The following is a 12718-nucleotide window of genomic DNA, read 5'->3' as shown; positions in this document are numbered from 1 at the left end:
GTTATTAACAAATATATCACCATTTAAGTCATACGAGCTAGTTCCGGAGGTTACATTTAAATGCTTGAAAAGAACACATAATGGTAGGTGATCACTTTCTTCACGAGGCAAATTGGCCATGTCCTCTACCAAAGACATTCCCCGCTGATTCACGAAGACATAGTCGATAGTGGAGGCACTCTTACCACACACATGTTTGGGCCATCTGTGCGTCGCCAGCACATAAACCATGACGTCGTGTAAACCCATAATCCTCAAGCATGTTCACCCATGCTTTACCTTGTCGCTTAGTTGTTGTTTTCATCCTGACAGGCGCAGACTCATGTTTCTTATATTGGTCATTAGTAGATAGATTTATACAGGCATTAAAGTCGCCCATTATCCTTATTGGTAGGTCACAGTGGCAAACATTGAGTATTTGTTTCACCGTTAACACATTACTAGTTGTCACTAATCGATATGTTGGGTCATATACATTAATGAGAATAATATTCTTCTTACAATGCAGTAGTTTTACCACCTGGACCATGGAGGTAGACCCCTTTACCTGAGTAATGGGCCATGGTTGTCTCACCAAAATCAACAACCCACCCTTTGGCCGTCCAATGGGGCCTTTAGTGGCAAGTCTCTGTACATTTGTGCCCCCATCAAAATGGATTAACTCTGTGAGCCAGGTCTCCTGTAATACAATAATAGAGAACAGATCCATGTTAGACAGGAGACCATCATCACCAAAAAGGTGTGAAGAGCCCCACGTATTCCAAGGACACATGATGTTAGTGTCATCGGGACAGCGAAGAAAAGTGAGTTTTGAAAACAGGGGGAAGCCATTGCCACTAACCATCATCGGAACCATTTGCAGGTGCACTATCACAGAGATCGCAACAGCACTTACTTGGATGTGGACAGGAACCAGTAGACACGCCATCGACAGTATTAGAGTCATTGCAGCTTAAGGTCTGTTTATGCACTGCAGTCATTGTTTTTCCTGTGGATACCCGATTACAAGTTGAAGCAATACCCAGCTGTGTCTTTGCAGGTGTATTTGCTGCCAATCTAGGTCTCAATTTGGTGGGTGACATCATCACGACTTTACAAGACTAGCCAAGTCTATATAACTCCACCTCATAATTCAGGATTTAGTAGAGCATAGCCTCAGATTTAAACCAAATATTGGATATACTAGTGGCTATATGTTCCACCTGGTCCACAATGTGAATATCTTTGGATTTAATAACTCTTAGAGGCACTATCGAGTGAAAGATACATATAAGAGCCTCTCGGTTGAGAGGTGGAAGATAAACCTCTGTGGATACAGGCTGTAATTGAAGGGCTTTAACTTTAGTGCCTACTATATTGACATTATTGATCTGTTGGTTAGCAAAAGCTGCTTTAGTATTGTTACGGGTGGGCATAGCCCATGTCTCTGTCAATTTAGCTTGACCGAGTGTCCCAGCTTGATTTGACGCGCTCGATGCAACAGTGTAAGCGCTACGGATGAGCGCACCACTTATGCAAGAATTTACTGAAGGTGGCAAACTTGTAGCTGAAACCGCATTGTCACTACAAGGCGGAACCAGGAACCACTCTCTCCAACACAGTTTGAATAGAGTTATTTGTAGCGGGAAACATGGGCTGAGTAAGATCAGGAAGCTCAGTAGCTTCCGAGCCATTAAGATGACCATTCATGCTATCCTCTTGTATGATAATGCATTCTTACACAATTTTGATCGCTTTGCATACATGAAATCTTGGGATGTGGCTTTCTTTTTGCATTTAATAGGAACACTTTTAGAATTAATGCTACTCTTCACTATACCATCAGTTAGAGAAACACACATCACACATAGCGGTATTTGTTACAGCTGTAGGAGATCTCACATTTTGGTGAACAAAAACATTGATATCAGAACCAAATAAATCAGTGTTCGTGCTCTGGTCCTTTAGTGATTTCTTGCCTCGATTTATGCTCTTCTGCAGAAGGAGAGACTGGACATCAAGCTTATTTTCCAGCCTCTCATATTTCTCAACCATCAAGGTCAGGAGACATTCAAATGCCATGAACATCTTATTTGATGTCATACTGGTATTTCTAGTGTTGTTCATGCCGGTAGTGGCTATTTATTTCTTGTATGTACATGTCAGCATTTTGATCATTCAGATTCACAAAGCCATCAGGACAGGGCTCTGCCACGTCCATAGAGGTGACACCCCCTAAAAAGAGGCTGTCTTCACCTGGGGGTGGAGGAGGCAGAGGAACAAGAGGAGATTGGGAAGAAACACCCGTAGAACAGGGGGTAGATGAGGTGTCAGTTCCCACACCCACAGTGAGAAAAACAGGAGCAGCCAAACTTTTATCTAAATCAAAGGTGGGGCCCTGGAGTGTGGGCGATATAGCACAGAATGGAAGGTCAGACAGAGTATGGACATCTATAGTAGGGGGACAGGTAGAGAGAGAAGAGTTCATTTCAACACCCAAATATTCTATGTCAGGGACTTCTGAGCTAATATCTATCTTATTACTAAGATCATGGAGACCGGCATGCCATCAATGTCAGATCCAGTGGCAACATGCTCGCCTTGGAAACAAGACGACGTGGAGCAACACAGGTTTGATCCCCGGGTCTGCGCTTAGAAACCTCTGTGTATTAAGCATGTTATAAATAACCAATCATATCATATCATGGCGGTTGTAACAGCAGTGTTGTTTCGGCACGCTGAGGTTGAGGCATCAATTCCATTTCATGGCTCAACGGATGGAGAAGCAGGGAGGTGGCACCAGCAGAGGGACCAAAACTAGTGGAGACTAGCACAGGGCATGCCAATTCCGACACAGTTACTGCTGGAGCAGAGATCACAGACTTACCAGATATTGTGAGTATATTATCGATGAGCTTAGATCCAAGACAGCCCGACGAAACATTTAAATTGTCCATAATGTCATTAACAGCCATCATTTCATCAGCTTTGCTGAGGGCAGATACTTTAGGAAAGTATGTGGTCAGTTTTCTCACTTTCATTGAGGGAAGAAGTTTAGTAATGATTTTCGGAGGGCACACCCGAATACAACGATGCATGGGTTTTTGCTTTCCGTGAGCATTAGCACTGTCATTCGCCTCTACAAGTTCTACAGTGTCAGCCATATGGTCAACAGAGGAAGAGACCTATCTGATGTCATGGGCTGGGAGGCAAGGGGGCGCCATGCATCAGCGGTACCAATATACGCCACCAGAGGTCAGCTAATGTCTTACAGAGGGAAAACACACCGAGGAGTAGGTTGCCGCAAGATCTGCAGGGAAACGGGAAACAGAGGACACAGTTAACCACGGGGGAGGTCGGTGGGGGAGAAGAGATGCGGCACAGCACAACACGAGAACACTCGGGGGTCACTGAAGTATACAGTAGCAGTATAAGGCTAGACCAATGCGTGCTGCAATAAGGCTTCTGATACGTATTATCAGTTTACCTTATCAGAGCTAATGCTGATACTGCTGTGAGCCAGCAACCCGCACTTCCCAAGCACTTCCGCCAATGTGAAGCGCAAATGCGCGCACGCTCAGCCTTATGTAGAGGTGCACGGTCGGGGAACATGGCTTAATTTTACCACAGAACGTAGGTAATGAAGGCTGTAATATTTTTTTCTTCAGTTCAGGTTCCTGGAAGGACAACAGGCCAGCAAACAGCACTTCCGCCAATACAGTCCTAGTGGAGTCTAGTCAAATAAAAAGGGTCTATACTAAAAAAAGAAACTAAACAAAAAAATAAACGATTGCCAATCCTTACAGCTATGGTACAAAATAGTTTGGGATAATGTTCACCAGAAAAGAAAGAAGTGTTCACAAAATGATAGGTCAGGATATTATGGCCAAGGTCTCCCTTCCTCAAGTGTTTAGCACGGGACAAGGCGGGACTCTTGAGCACAGCACACTCCTGGGCTTCTCCGGCACAAGGTTACAGTTCCCGTTCTCAATATCAGGATCTTCTGTGCCCAAGTCTCTTTCATGCAAAGTCTCTTGCTTCAGAGGGCCTGATGTAAACAAGAAACAAAAATTTCAGTTGGTTAATCTTCACGTTGGGCGATTACTCCTTGGATCCCCCTTAGCCGGGCTCCGATCCTTCTATCAGCAATAGCCTCCCTCAATTGGGCTCAGACCAACCATTCACTGTGGATACCCCTCAATCAGGTGCATGCTTGTCAACACAATGTTCGCGGGTGTATCACTGTCCACCCCAATTCGTAGGCATCCCTCAGCCGGGTTAACATTTGCCAAAATAACAGTTCACCTTGGTCTTAACACAATGTGGGATTCACTTCCCTTAGATTTCTCTTGACTTCCCTCTGTCTGGTTCACACAGCCATTCAGTCTAAATATTATCACCTTGTAATATCCCAGAATCTTAATGTCTTTTTGCACAATTGTGCAGCTTATTCTCTCCACTTTATGGTTTCCCAAAGTACTTGCCAATTTACATCTCACTGGGCCACTCGGTTACTCTATGATAGGTGTTGGCTTCACAAAATCCCATGGTGTTCCCCTCTTCCAGGCACAAAGGCCACCTTCACAGTTCCTTTAGTTTTGTACACACTTTCACATGCGTCAAAGACTTTCGACTGTAGAAGGGGTTTGGCTTGACCCTTGTATGACCACTTTGACACTTCACACCAGCCTCCATAGGCCTCTTGGTCTTTGTAGTTTCAATAACCAAAAAAGTTCTTAATTCAATTCCTTCTTTTTCTTTATGAGAGAGGTACCAGTTAGAGACAATCGACTGGACGCCCACGTGGCGCAAGGCCACTCTATCTCTGGTACCAATTCTGTTCACAAAAATACCTATGTCTATTATCTTCTTTCTTACAATGTTGCCACTGCAACCTTGAGCCAAACACAGTACGGTCCAGTATCAGCTTCCTCCCACTCACCGGCGGTGCTGAACTCGTTGGCTCTTCTTCTGCTTCGGGGGTCAAGGACGGTACCACAGCGGCAAGTGCTTCTTCCCGCCCTGGCTATCAGTCTGGGAGGGCCCCGTGTACCGTTAACATCTGACACACCACTCGCCAGCTGCGATTCCCAGTCTTATGTTTCTTTCTTTGGAAGCTTTGCGGGTCTGGGTTGAAAAGGGCAAGGGCAATTCCCTCTTGGTCATCCTCTCAGGTCCTACCGCCTATTTCCTCCATTACTGCCGTCCCAGAATGACTGCTTCCTCGTGCGTTCTGCCTTGCTCAAAGTGTGCTCTCGTGCTCTGCCTTTTATCCCTGTGGGGAAGGGAAAGGAACGTCAGGTGTGTGCAGTTATCTGCAATTGCCTGACTCTGCCTGACCCTTGTGTTGGGTCATGTCAGGTAAATGGTGCTGGTGTTAGTCCGTTTTCGCTCATGTAGTGAGAAGGTGTTTGTGTCGGAAAGGGGGCAGGGATAGAGTTTCTAAATATCCTGCTGGGCAGAATGGGGAAAGGTGTCATAAGGAAGGGGATACCGCATCTCACCCTTTGGTGTCCCACTCACACTCCCCGAAGACCCCTCATCCAGGTGATCCTCCCGCACTGTTCCCCCCCAGGAACTGGATCCACTAGCGAGGGACGTGTCCTGGCCACCTGGATGACAGATCCCTGGGTGCTAGCGAATGAGACACCTTCAGGTTTCCCACATTCCCCAGACTAACGACTGGGAAGTCTTCTAAGTATGTGAATCTATGAGAGAGATGTTTGTTAATACTTTAGAATAAGTGTTGTGTATTCTGGTGCATCAGGGAAACACCTTTGGAACTTCTCAGACCTCCTTTAGACTTAAAGTCAACTCCATGTCTCGCATAGCTATGTGAATCATGTCAGAGTGAAAACCCCAATCAGTTGCAGTCCACCTAGAACTGGTAGTCAAGATAGGACTCTGCAGTATTTGTGCAACTGTTTCTAGCAGTGATATATTTGTTTTTACTGTATAGGAGATATTATTTCACTCTGGTTATGGGCAATCCTAATTTCCTGGAGTCTGAGCACTACCTGTGTGGTTAAATGGGAGGTACCTTACAAGGTTAATGCCCTCCTGAGCTCCTGCGCATGCCTGCTTGGTCCCTTATCACCAGCTCAATGAGGATGTCCTTCATTGTGCCTCAATAATGTTTTTATGCGCTTTAGTGTCTCCACTTATCCCATTGGGATAAGGCTACTTGACTGTCAAAGATCAATTCATCACAACACTACAAGACGTGGCACATATTAAAGCTCATCTACAATCATTTACTATCAACTATCGCTCTATTGCCCTTCTTGATACAATTGGCAAAATATTTGGCTCCTACCTGCGCCAAAGTTTGGTGCAATGGGCCCTCTTGGTTGGCAAGCATGATTGTCGTCAAACTGGCTCCACGAGTCAAGTCGGAGTCGATGTAAATCTTACAATTCTGACCATCCTAAAATTGTCGGCGATGGAGGCACAGAAAAAAATCTTTTTTGCCTTTGTCGATCTGCGGCAAGCTTTTGATGCTATTAATCGCAGTAAACTATGGGCTAAATTGTGATCCTGGAAATGCCCTGAGCAGCCGTTAGACCCCATTATCGCCTTACATACTTACACCTCTATTCAAATAAGAGTAAATTCTCAAGGCGACCTTACTCTACCAATAAGAACATACAAAGGGGTCAAGCAGGGCTGCCCCCTGGCTGCTGATCTCTTCAAACTATTTCTTGCAGATCTACCTGAGTGGTTGGCCTCCGCCCACTGCTTTCCACCAAAGCTTAATGGAACTCAACTGAATTGCTTGGTTTACGCTGATGACATTGTGTTAATAGATCAAACACAAATTGGGCTCCAACATCTCATAATCCGCCTGAACGAGTACCTAAGTGCAAAAGATCTGTTCCTAAACACCGAAAAAACTAAGATCATGTTTATAGGACAAAACACTTCAAGAAAAGATAAATGTTTCAGATGTTTATTGAAAAAAATGCCTAAACGTCGTCAAATCTATTCGCTACCTGGGCGTAATGATAAATGATTCCATCTGCGAAGCCTCCTGGATTAGCGATCTAATGGACAGAACTAAAAACCTAAGTCTACAAGGAGCCAAAATTAACAAGGACTACGGGAAATTTTCTATCACTCCTGTAGTCATATTCTACCTCCAGAAGGTAATTCCAACCCTTAAGTTTGGTGGTGAATCAGCGTGGAACATAAACCACAATCTATGGCATAGACTGGAAGGGAAGTTTTGGAGGCGTGTTTTGGCTCTACCAAACTACATCTCAATTTCGGCTCTGAGATATGAATTAGCCCTAAACTCAATCTACATGACAGTCGTTGGGAAATCATTATCTACACTACGCAAAATGCTGCTTGGCGACAACATTCCTGCATATAAAATCTTTAAGAATGAAAATGCAGTTTCATCCCTTCTAATAACATGGAAGACCGAACTCAACGCAATTATGGTCGATGCAAATATATGTGAAGAAGAGCTCATTATGCGTCCCCAACATGCCAAAAATAAGCTAGCCGCGTGGGATTGGATTTTAACATACAATAACAGGCTAGCCCTCAAATCCACCCTGCCCTCTTCTAAAAGTTTGGTAAAATTGCTTCAGCAACCAAAATACCTTACAAACTGTCCATCACGCCATCACAGGAAGCAGTTCTTGAGATTTCGTCTGAATGCCTTAAACACAAATGAAATGCTATGGTTACGTAAAAACAAAGAAACCGCAATCAACACTTGTCGGTTCTGCAAATCATCTGAAGTTGAGTCCTCAAAACATCTAGTAACTGCATGTCCAATGTTGGCTGTCCAACACGAACTGCATCTGAATGAATTTAAACCTCAAATGTATGACCCTGATGAATGGTGGGATCATGTTGCAGCAGGCCAAAACATCAAGCTTTCCTGCAGCCTGATTAATTTTCTCAATCCAATTTTGCAACATGCCTCAACTTGAGCTACAAATTTTGTCCAAAGGAAATTGACGATTTGGTTTCTTTTGAGCTTATCGAACTTGGTCTGTTTTTTGGGAATTGGGAGGTGGATTGGATTTAATTTAATTGAATGTAACAAAAGTTTGATATTGTATATTGAACTGAAGCTTTACAATAAAATAAAAAAAGTAAAAAATCATTTACCATTCCTAAACATTCAAAATGTATTGTTACCTTAGCTCTCGGAGGAGAGCAAGTTCAGCTCACAACCTACTCCTGGGAAGCAGGTAAAAGCTGTGATTTGAGTGATGCTTCCTATATCGGGAAGATGTAGCATCACTGCTCAAATTACTACTCCTACTTATTTATAAATTATGTTTATGACTTGGCGGGTGGCCTAATATTGCCAGTATTCTGTGGCAGTTGCATGTCCATTCCTTTGGTCATTTATCCCTCCTGGTGGCAAAATGTCTCTCTCTCTCTCAGTATCTCTATCTCTCTCAACTGATTACACGTTAAAACATATACAGAGGGTATGGGATAGCTCAGGGGGCAACGCGTTTGTCTTGGAAGCAAGACAATGCAGCGCAACACAGGTTGAAATCCATCCCACTCTTAGAAGCCAACACCTGGTATTAAGCACGTTGTAAAGAGCAATTATAATTATATGTGGTAAAAGAGGATATCTAAGATCTACGAGTGGGTAATACGTTAACTGTTTTGAATTGGTCTCTGATGTTGATCGAGATGTCATTAATCTGCGCTGTGTGGGGTTTTTATTATGTAAAAGGAAGAGATCTCACAATGGTTACTTGTGTATAGGCTTTGACTGATGTATCTGTTAGTGTAAGATGTCAGATCGCATGCGTTATAGTTTAATAGGTGGTAACTGTTCAGTTGTTTAAGAAATGTAATCTCAGTGGTTTTAAGTTACAAGATTCTGCATAGTGATGTTTGTTGGCTTGTTTTGCAATTCATGGAGTATGGGGACTTAATTAAAGTCTTATTTTTCAGTATTCATACCCTCCATATGCCAGTCTAATGTCGCCTCCTACAGGTGAGTTTCCTCTTATTTATTCTCAGCATATTTATTGTTCACGGAGTGGTTCTGACAAATGTCCAAGCATAGAAAAGACTGAGCCACCAGGAGACAAGATTTAGGTAGTGTTAGTCCCCATTTATTGGAGTCCATAGGACACCATGGAGATTTTGCAGAATTACCACCAACGTTAATTCTGCTGAATTGGCCTATTTTTGGTGGTAAGGCAGAGGAATTACCTCCGGCATTCTGCTGGAGGTTTTTCCTCTGCCTTGCTTCCATACTTGTAGCTCAGCCGTGCAGTTATGCAGCGGTAATACAGTGGTCTGTTACCACTGCATAACCACCTTTTTTGGCCGCATTGCTGAACTCGTAATGAGGCCCACTAGTGTGCTGTGTTTCTGTTCTTACATTATTTAGAGGATTTATGTAAAGATCAGGGTTTATGCCAGGCAATAGCATATGTGAGGTAACTGTGGCATGTGTGTAAATAAGCTGAAACATGGGGAACTAGGGCCTGCCATTAGTACTCATATGGCTTGAAGTGGGTGTGGGGTGCATTAGCATTTCGTGGAGTCCAGACTGGTACCCATGTGTTCAGGCTCCCGCCACTCTTACCCCTTTGACTGGGGACAAGAACACTGACGGTTGCCACTCAAGGCAACCTGTCACTGAGGAGATGCCCTAGTAGTTGGGCGCACATATCTGGTGAAGGGTGTTTTTCCAGACCCAATCATTATTTTTAAAGCCATTTGGAAACTTTTCTAGGGATGGCACCGTATCGGGAGGGGTCCACCTTCAATGTGGGATACAGTCTCACATTTTAGGAAGGCATGTGTGATCGAGCCTTCAAGTGTTTCATTAGAGTCCGTGTTTGCATTGTTAAAGTGGCAGTTCGAATCAGTCTACCCCTCAAATGTTGACTTGTGAAAGAATCGAGCCAAGACTTACATGCCTGTTGTGTTGAAATCGGATTGAACCATATACATCTATTGGTTTTAATCATGTTCAATCAATTCGGCTCTGAATAACTCACAAATAACAGAATACAATTAAATAAAATATAAATAAAAAGCAATCCAAGTGAATTATGTAAAATTGAAGAAGTTGTGACAAGTTCGAGTCCGGTCCAGGCAACATTTCTCTTTCTTTTCGCGCGACTAGAGTTCAAATCCTTTTAATCATTTTGAATGTACATTCCAAATGTATTAAATCGTTCGAGCTAATTCAAACCCCATTGTTAAAAGGTTGGAATCTGATTCGAATAGATTCAGTGGTCGAAGTGGGCAGGAGCGGTGCGCCTCTACTTTTTTTTTGTATTAAGCGTCACTGTTCCTATACTTTTATTCTAAAAAGAAACTGTTCCGGGATGGTTTCATTTTAAAAATAATAGTGTAAGAAGAAGTTAAAACATGTACTTCAGTGCACTGCATCAGGCATAGGTGGGAGTGGAGGGGTGGGGGTGGCTTTAAACTTTAGCATGCCCCTTCAGAGGTGCGAATAGTGGGTGATTAGAAAGGGGAGGGTGCGTAAAGCTGTATGTTGTGGGGGCAACAAATAAAGTTAATGGGGTCAATTAAAATTAATTTTGCATTTTCTTTCGCTGTGTTTCTTACCGCCTTTACAAAGTGTTGGGGGTAGAATTGAGGAAAGGCTGGACCCAGGTGTGGAGTTTGCATTAGGTGTGGGAGGGGGGTGTCAGGATGGGGTTTGTGGTGGGCGGGCCAGCAGGGAACATAGTTCTACTACTTCTTTTCGTCCACTGGATTCTCTCACTGCGAACTTTAAAATGGGAAGGAATGTTTCTGTATTCCTTGTTTGGAATAAGCAATCAAATAATTCCCCATTTCTGAGGTGGCTCCAGAGTAGTCTGCAGGCACCAGCGCTGAATCGAGGCGTCGTATATTTGCATGAACAGTGCGCACATATAAATAAACATAAAAAAAGGTGCTTTGCTGACGTGGTTCTGTCTGCTTGTGTTTCTGCAGGGTCCACCAGTATCAGTGGCAGCAATTTAAGTGGAATACAGATTGGGAATAACAACTCGATGACCATAGTAACCTCCAGCACTGTGCGTAAAGGGAAGAAGAAAAAGAACTAACCCCTGCATCAGTGGATTTGGCAGAACACTCTAGTCCTCTCATCTATCCCACCTCCCAATTCTTCTCTGTACTCACCTCTCAAGCTTCTCCCTGTCATTCTAGTGAAATTTCAATTTCAGCCCCACCTCCATCAATTTGGGCTAGTTCATCTCTCTCTCCACCTGAAATAATTCTCCTTCTGTGGAGACAAGCTCATGCTTTCCTCCTTCCACAGCTACATCCACAGTGCCATCACTATGATGTTTCCCCAGCTTGATCTACCTCTTCCACAGTTCTTTCTCACGTATTCTCGCTTTCTACTCTCTCTCTCTTTCTGGAATTCGTCCCTCTCTCGAATGTATACACTAAAGTAACATGTTTGGCTTCACCCCCAAGGAAAGCACTTGAGGGATGTGCAGAACATTACAGGGAAGATGGCTGTGCTCACTAGCAATGAAAGCCGGAGCAGGGCAACTATGTGTGCAATGTTGAACTGAGGAGACTGCCTTGTGTCTTTCTCTCTTTATTGCTGAGCTTGGTCTGCTCATGCACGGGATGTTCTCAGTGTACATTTTGCTAAAGTTGAGTGAGTTTGGTTTGCAGCTTGGCAATGAATATCAACTGATTTTAACTCTGCTCTGGGAGTGGCGGCAGAGGGAGCTGCGGTGCTACACGAGTCCTGTTTACAAACGTGCTATCATTTGCCACTGGGCTGGACTTAGATCAGCTTGTATTATAGCTTCTTGAGATGGCCCCTATTTTCCCACCCACCCTTTCACGCCAGCGAGCCGGACTCAAAAACGAGTGGGATTTCTTCTGCATGGAAACCTTTCCAAGGCAGCCACCAACATGTCCACTATCAGGAATGCTGAAAAAAGAAGCATGCAGCTCCTCCCGTGTGCAGGCAGGATTTCCAGCTGTGACCAGCAAGATCCAGATCAGAATTCTGGGATATCACTTGATTATAAAAGTGCTGCATTTCTTAAGTAGCCACGGATGACCGCAAACTGGAACAGAAATGATGCCAAGATTCCAGGCAAGAAGGTACAGCATTACATGTAGCACTTTGGGGAGGCTGTAAGAACTTGAAGTAAGACATTTGAAAGGTGATAACGGTACCCGAAATCATGTAAAATGGTACCCAAAATCATGTAAAACGGTACCCAAAATCATGAAACCTTTGACAAAGAGAGAAATGGACACATGTAGCCTCGTTTTTGGCATAAGAGGTACATTTATGGTGAGATTAATATAACTTGTTACACATAATTATTTGACTATATAATAAAAGACGTTATTACTTGAAATTTTAGACCAGATGGCTAGAAAGAATCCTATTTTAAATTTTGCATGTAGAAACTTTGTCAGGGGCACTTTTAACATTTTAGCTGTTTAATATTCTAAATTCCGTTTAAATTTCGTAGTAACTGCATTGTTGGATTTAAATATTGTGTTTTTACTTGGAAGGCAAATGCTAGCTCAAGGCATCACTTTTCATTAGAAACAGAACGCGAGCTGTATCAGAGAAACGTTGTTTCCTCTGCACGCTTTCAGGGCCTAAGAAAACTACAATCCCCAGCAGGATTGTAGTCATCCAATCCTATTTCTCCTGAAACCCGGCGCGAACGTGCCGGCGCGCACGGGCAGGCACAGTCTGCTTCAGTCTGTGCAAGGAGGTGCCAGGAGGACCCCAGAG

General features: G+C 43.6%; 1 protein-coding gene across 6 annotated transcripts in view; it reads left to right on the top strand.

Annotated features, from left to right (window-relative positions):
* RIPK3 (receptor interacting serine/threonine kinase 3) overlaps positions 1-12334 on the top strand; it is a 429719-nt gene extending 417385 nt beyond the window's left edge. For 3 of the 6 annotated variants that reach the window (XM_069633808.1, XM_069633812.1, XM_069633811.1), the window contains 2 exons: positions 8917-8959; positions 10930-11185. In XM_069633808.1, the coding sequence (XP_069489909.1) occupies positions 8917-8959; positions 10930-11042 (156 nt within the window). In that variant the 3' untranslated portion in view covers positions 11043-11185. Of the gene's footprint in view, positions 1-8916; positions 8960-10929 lie in introns of all 6 variants that reach the window. The other 3 variants (XM_069633807.1, XM_069633809.1, XM_069633810.1) reach the window with 2 other exon arrangements.
* Positions 12335-12718: the final 384 nt, after the last annotated feature.

The sequence above is a fragment of the Ambystoma mexicanum genome, chromosome 13, assembly GCF_040938575.1.
Source record: "Ambystoma mexicanum isolate Mex_15411 chromosome 13, UKY_AmexF1_1, whole genome shotgun sequence".
NCBI classification, from domain to species: Eukaryota; Metazoa; Chordata; class Amphibia; order Caudata; family Ambystomatidae; genus Ambystoma; species Ambystoma mexicanum.
Note: the sequence above shows the minus strand (reverse complement) of the source record. Positions and strands in the feature narration are given on the sequence as shown.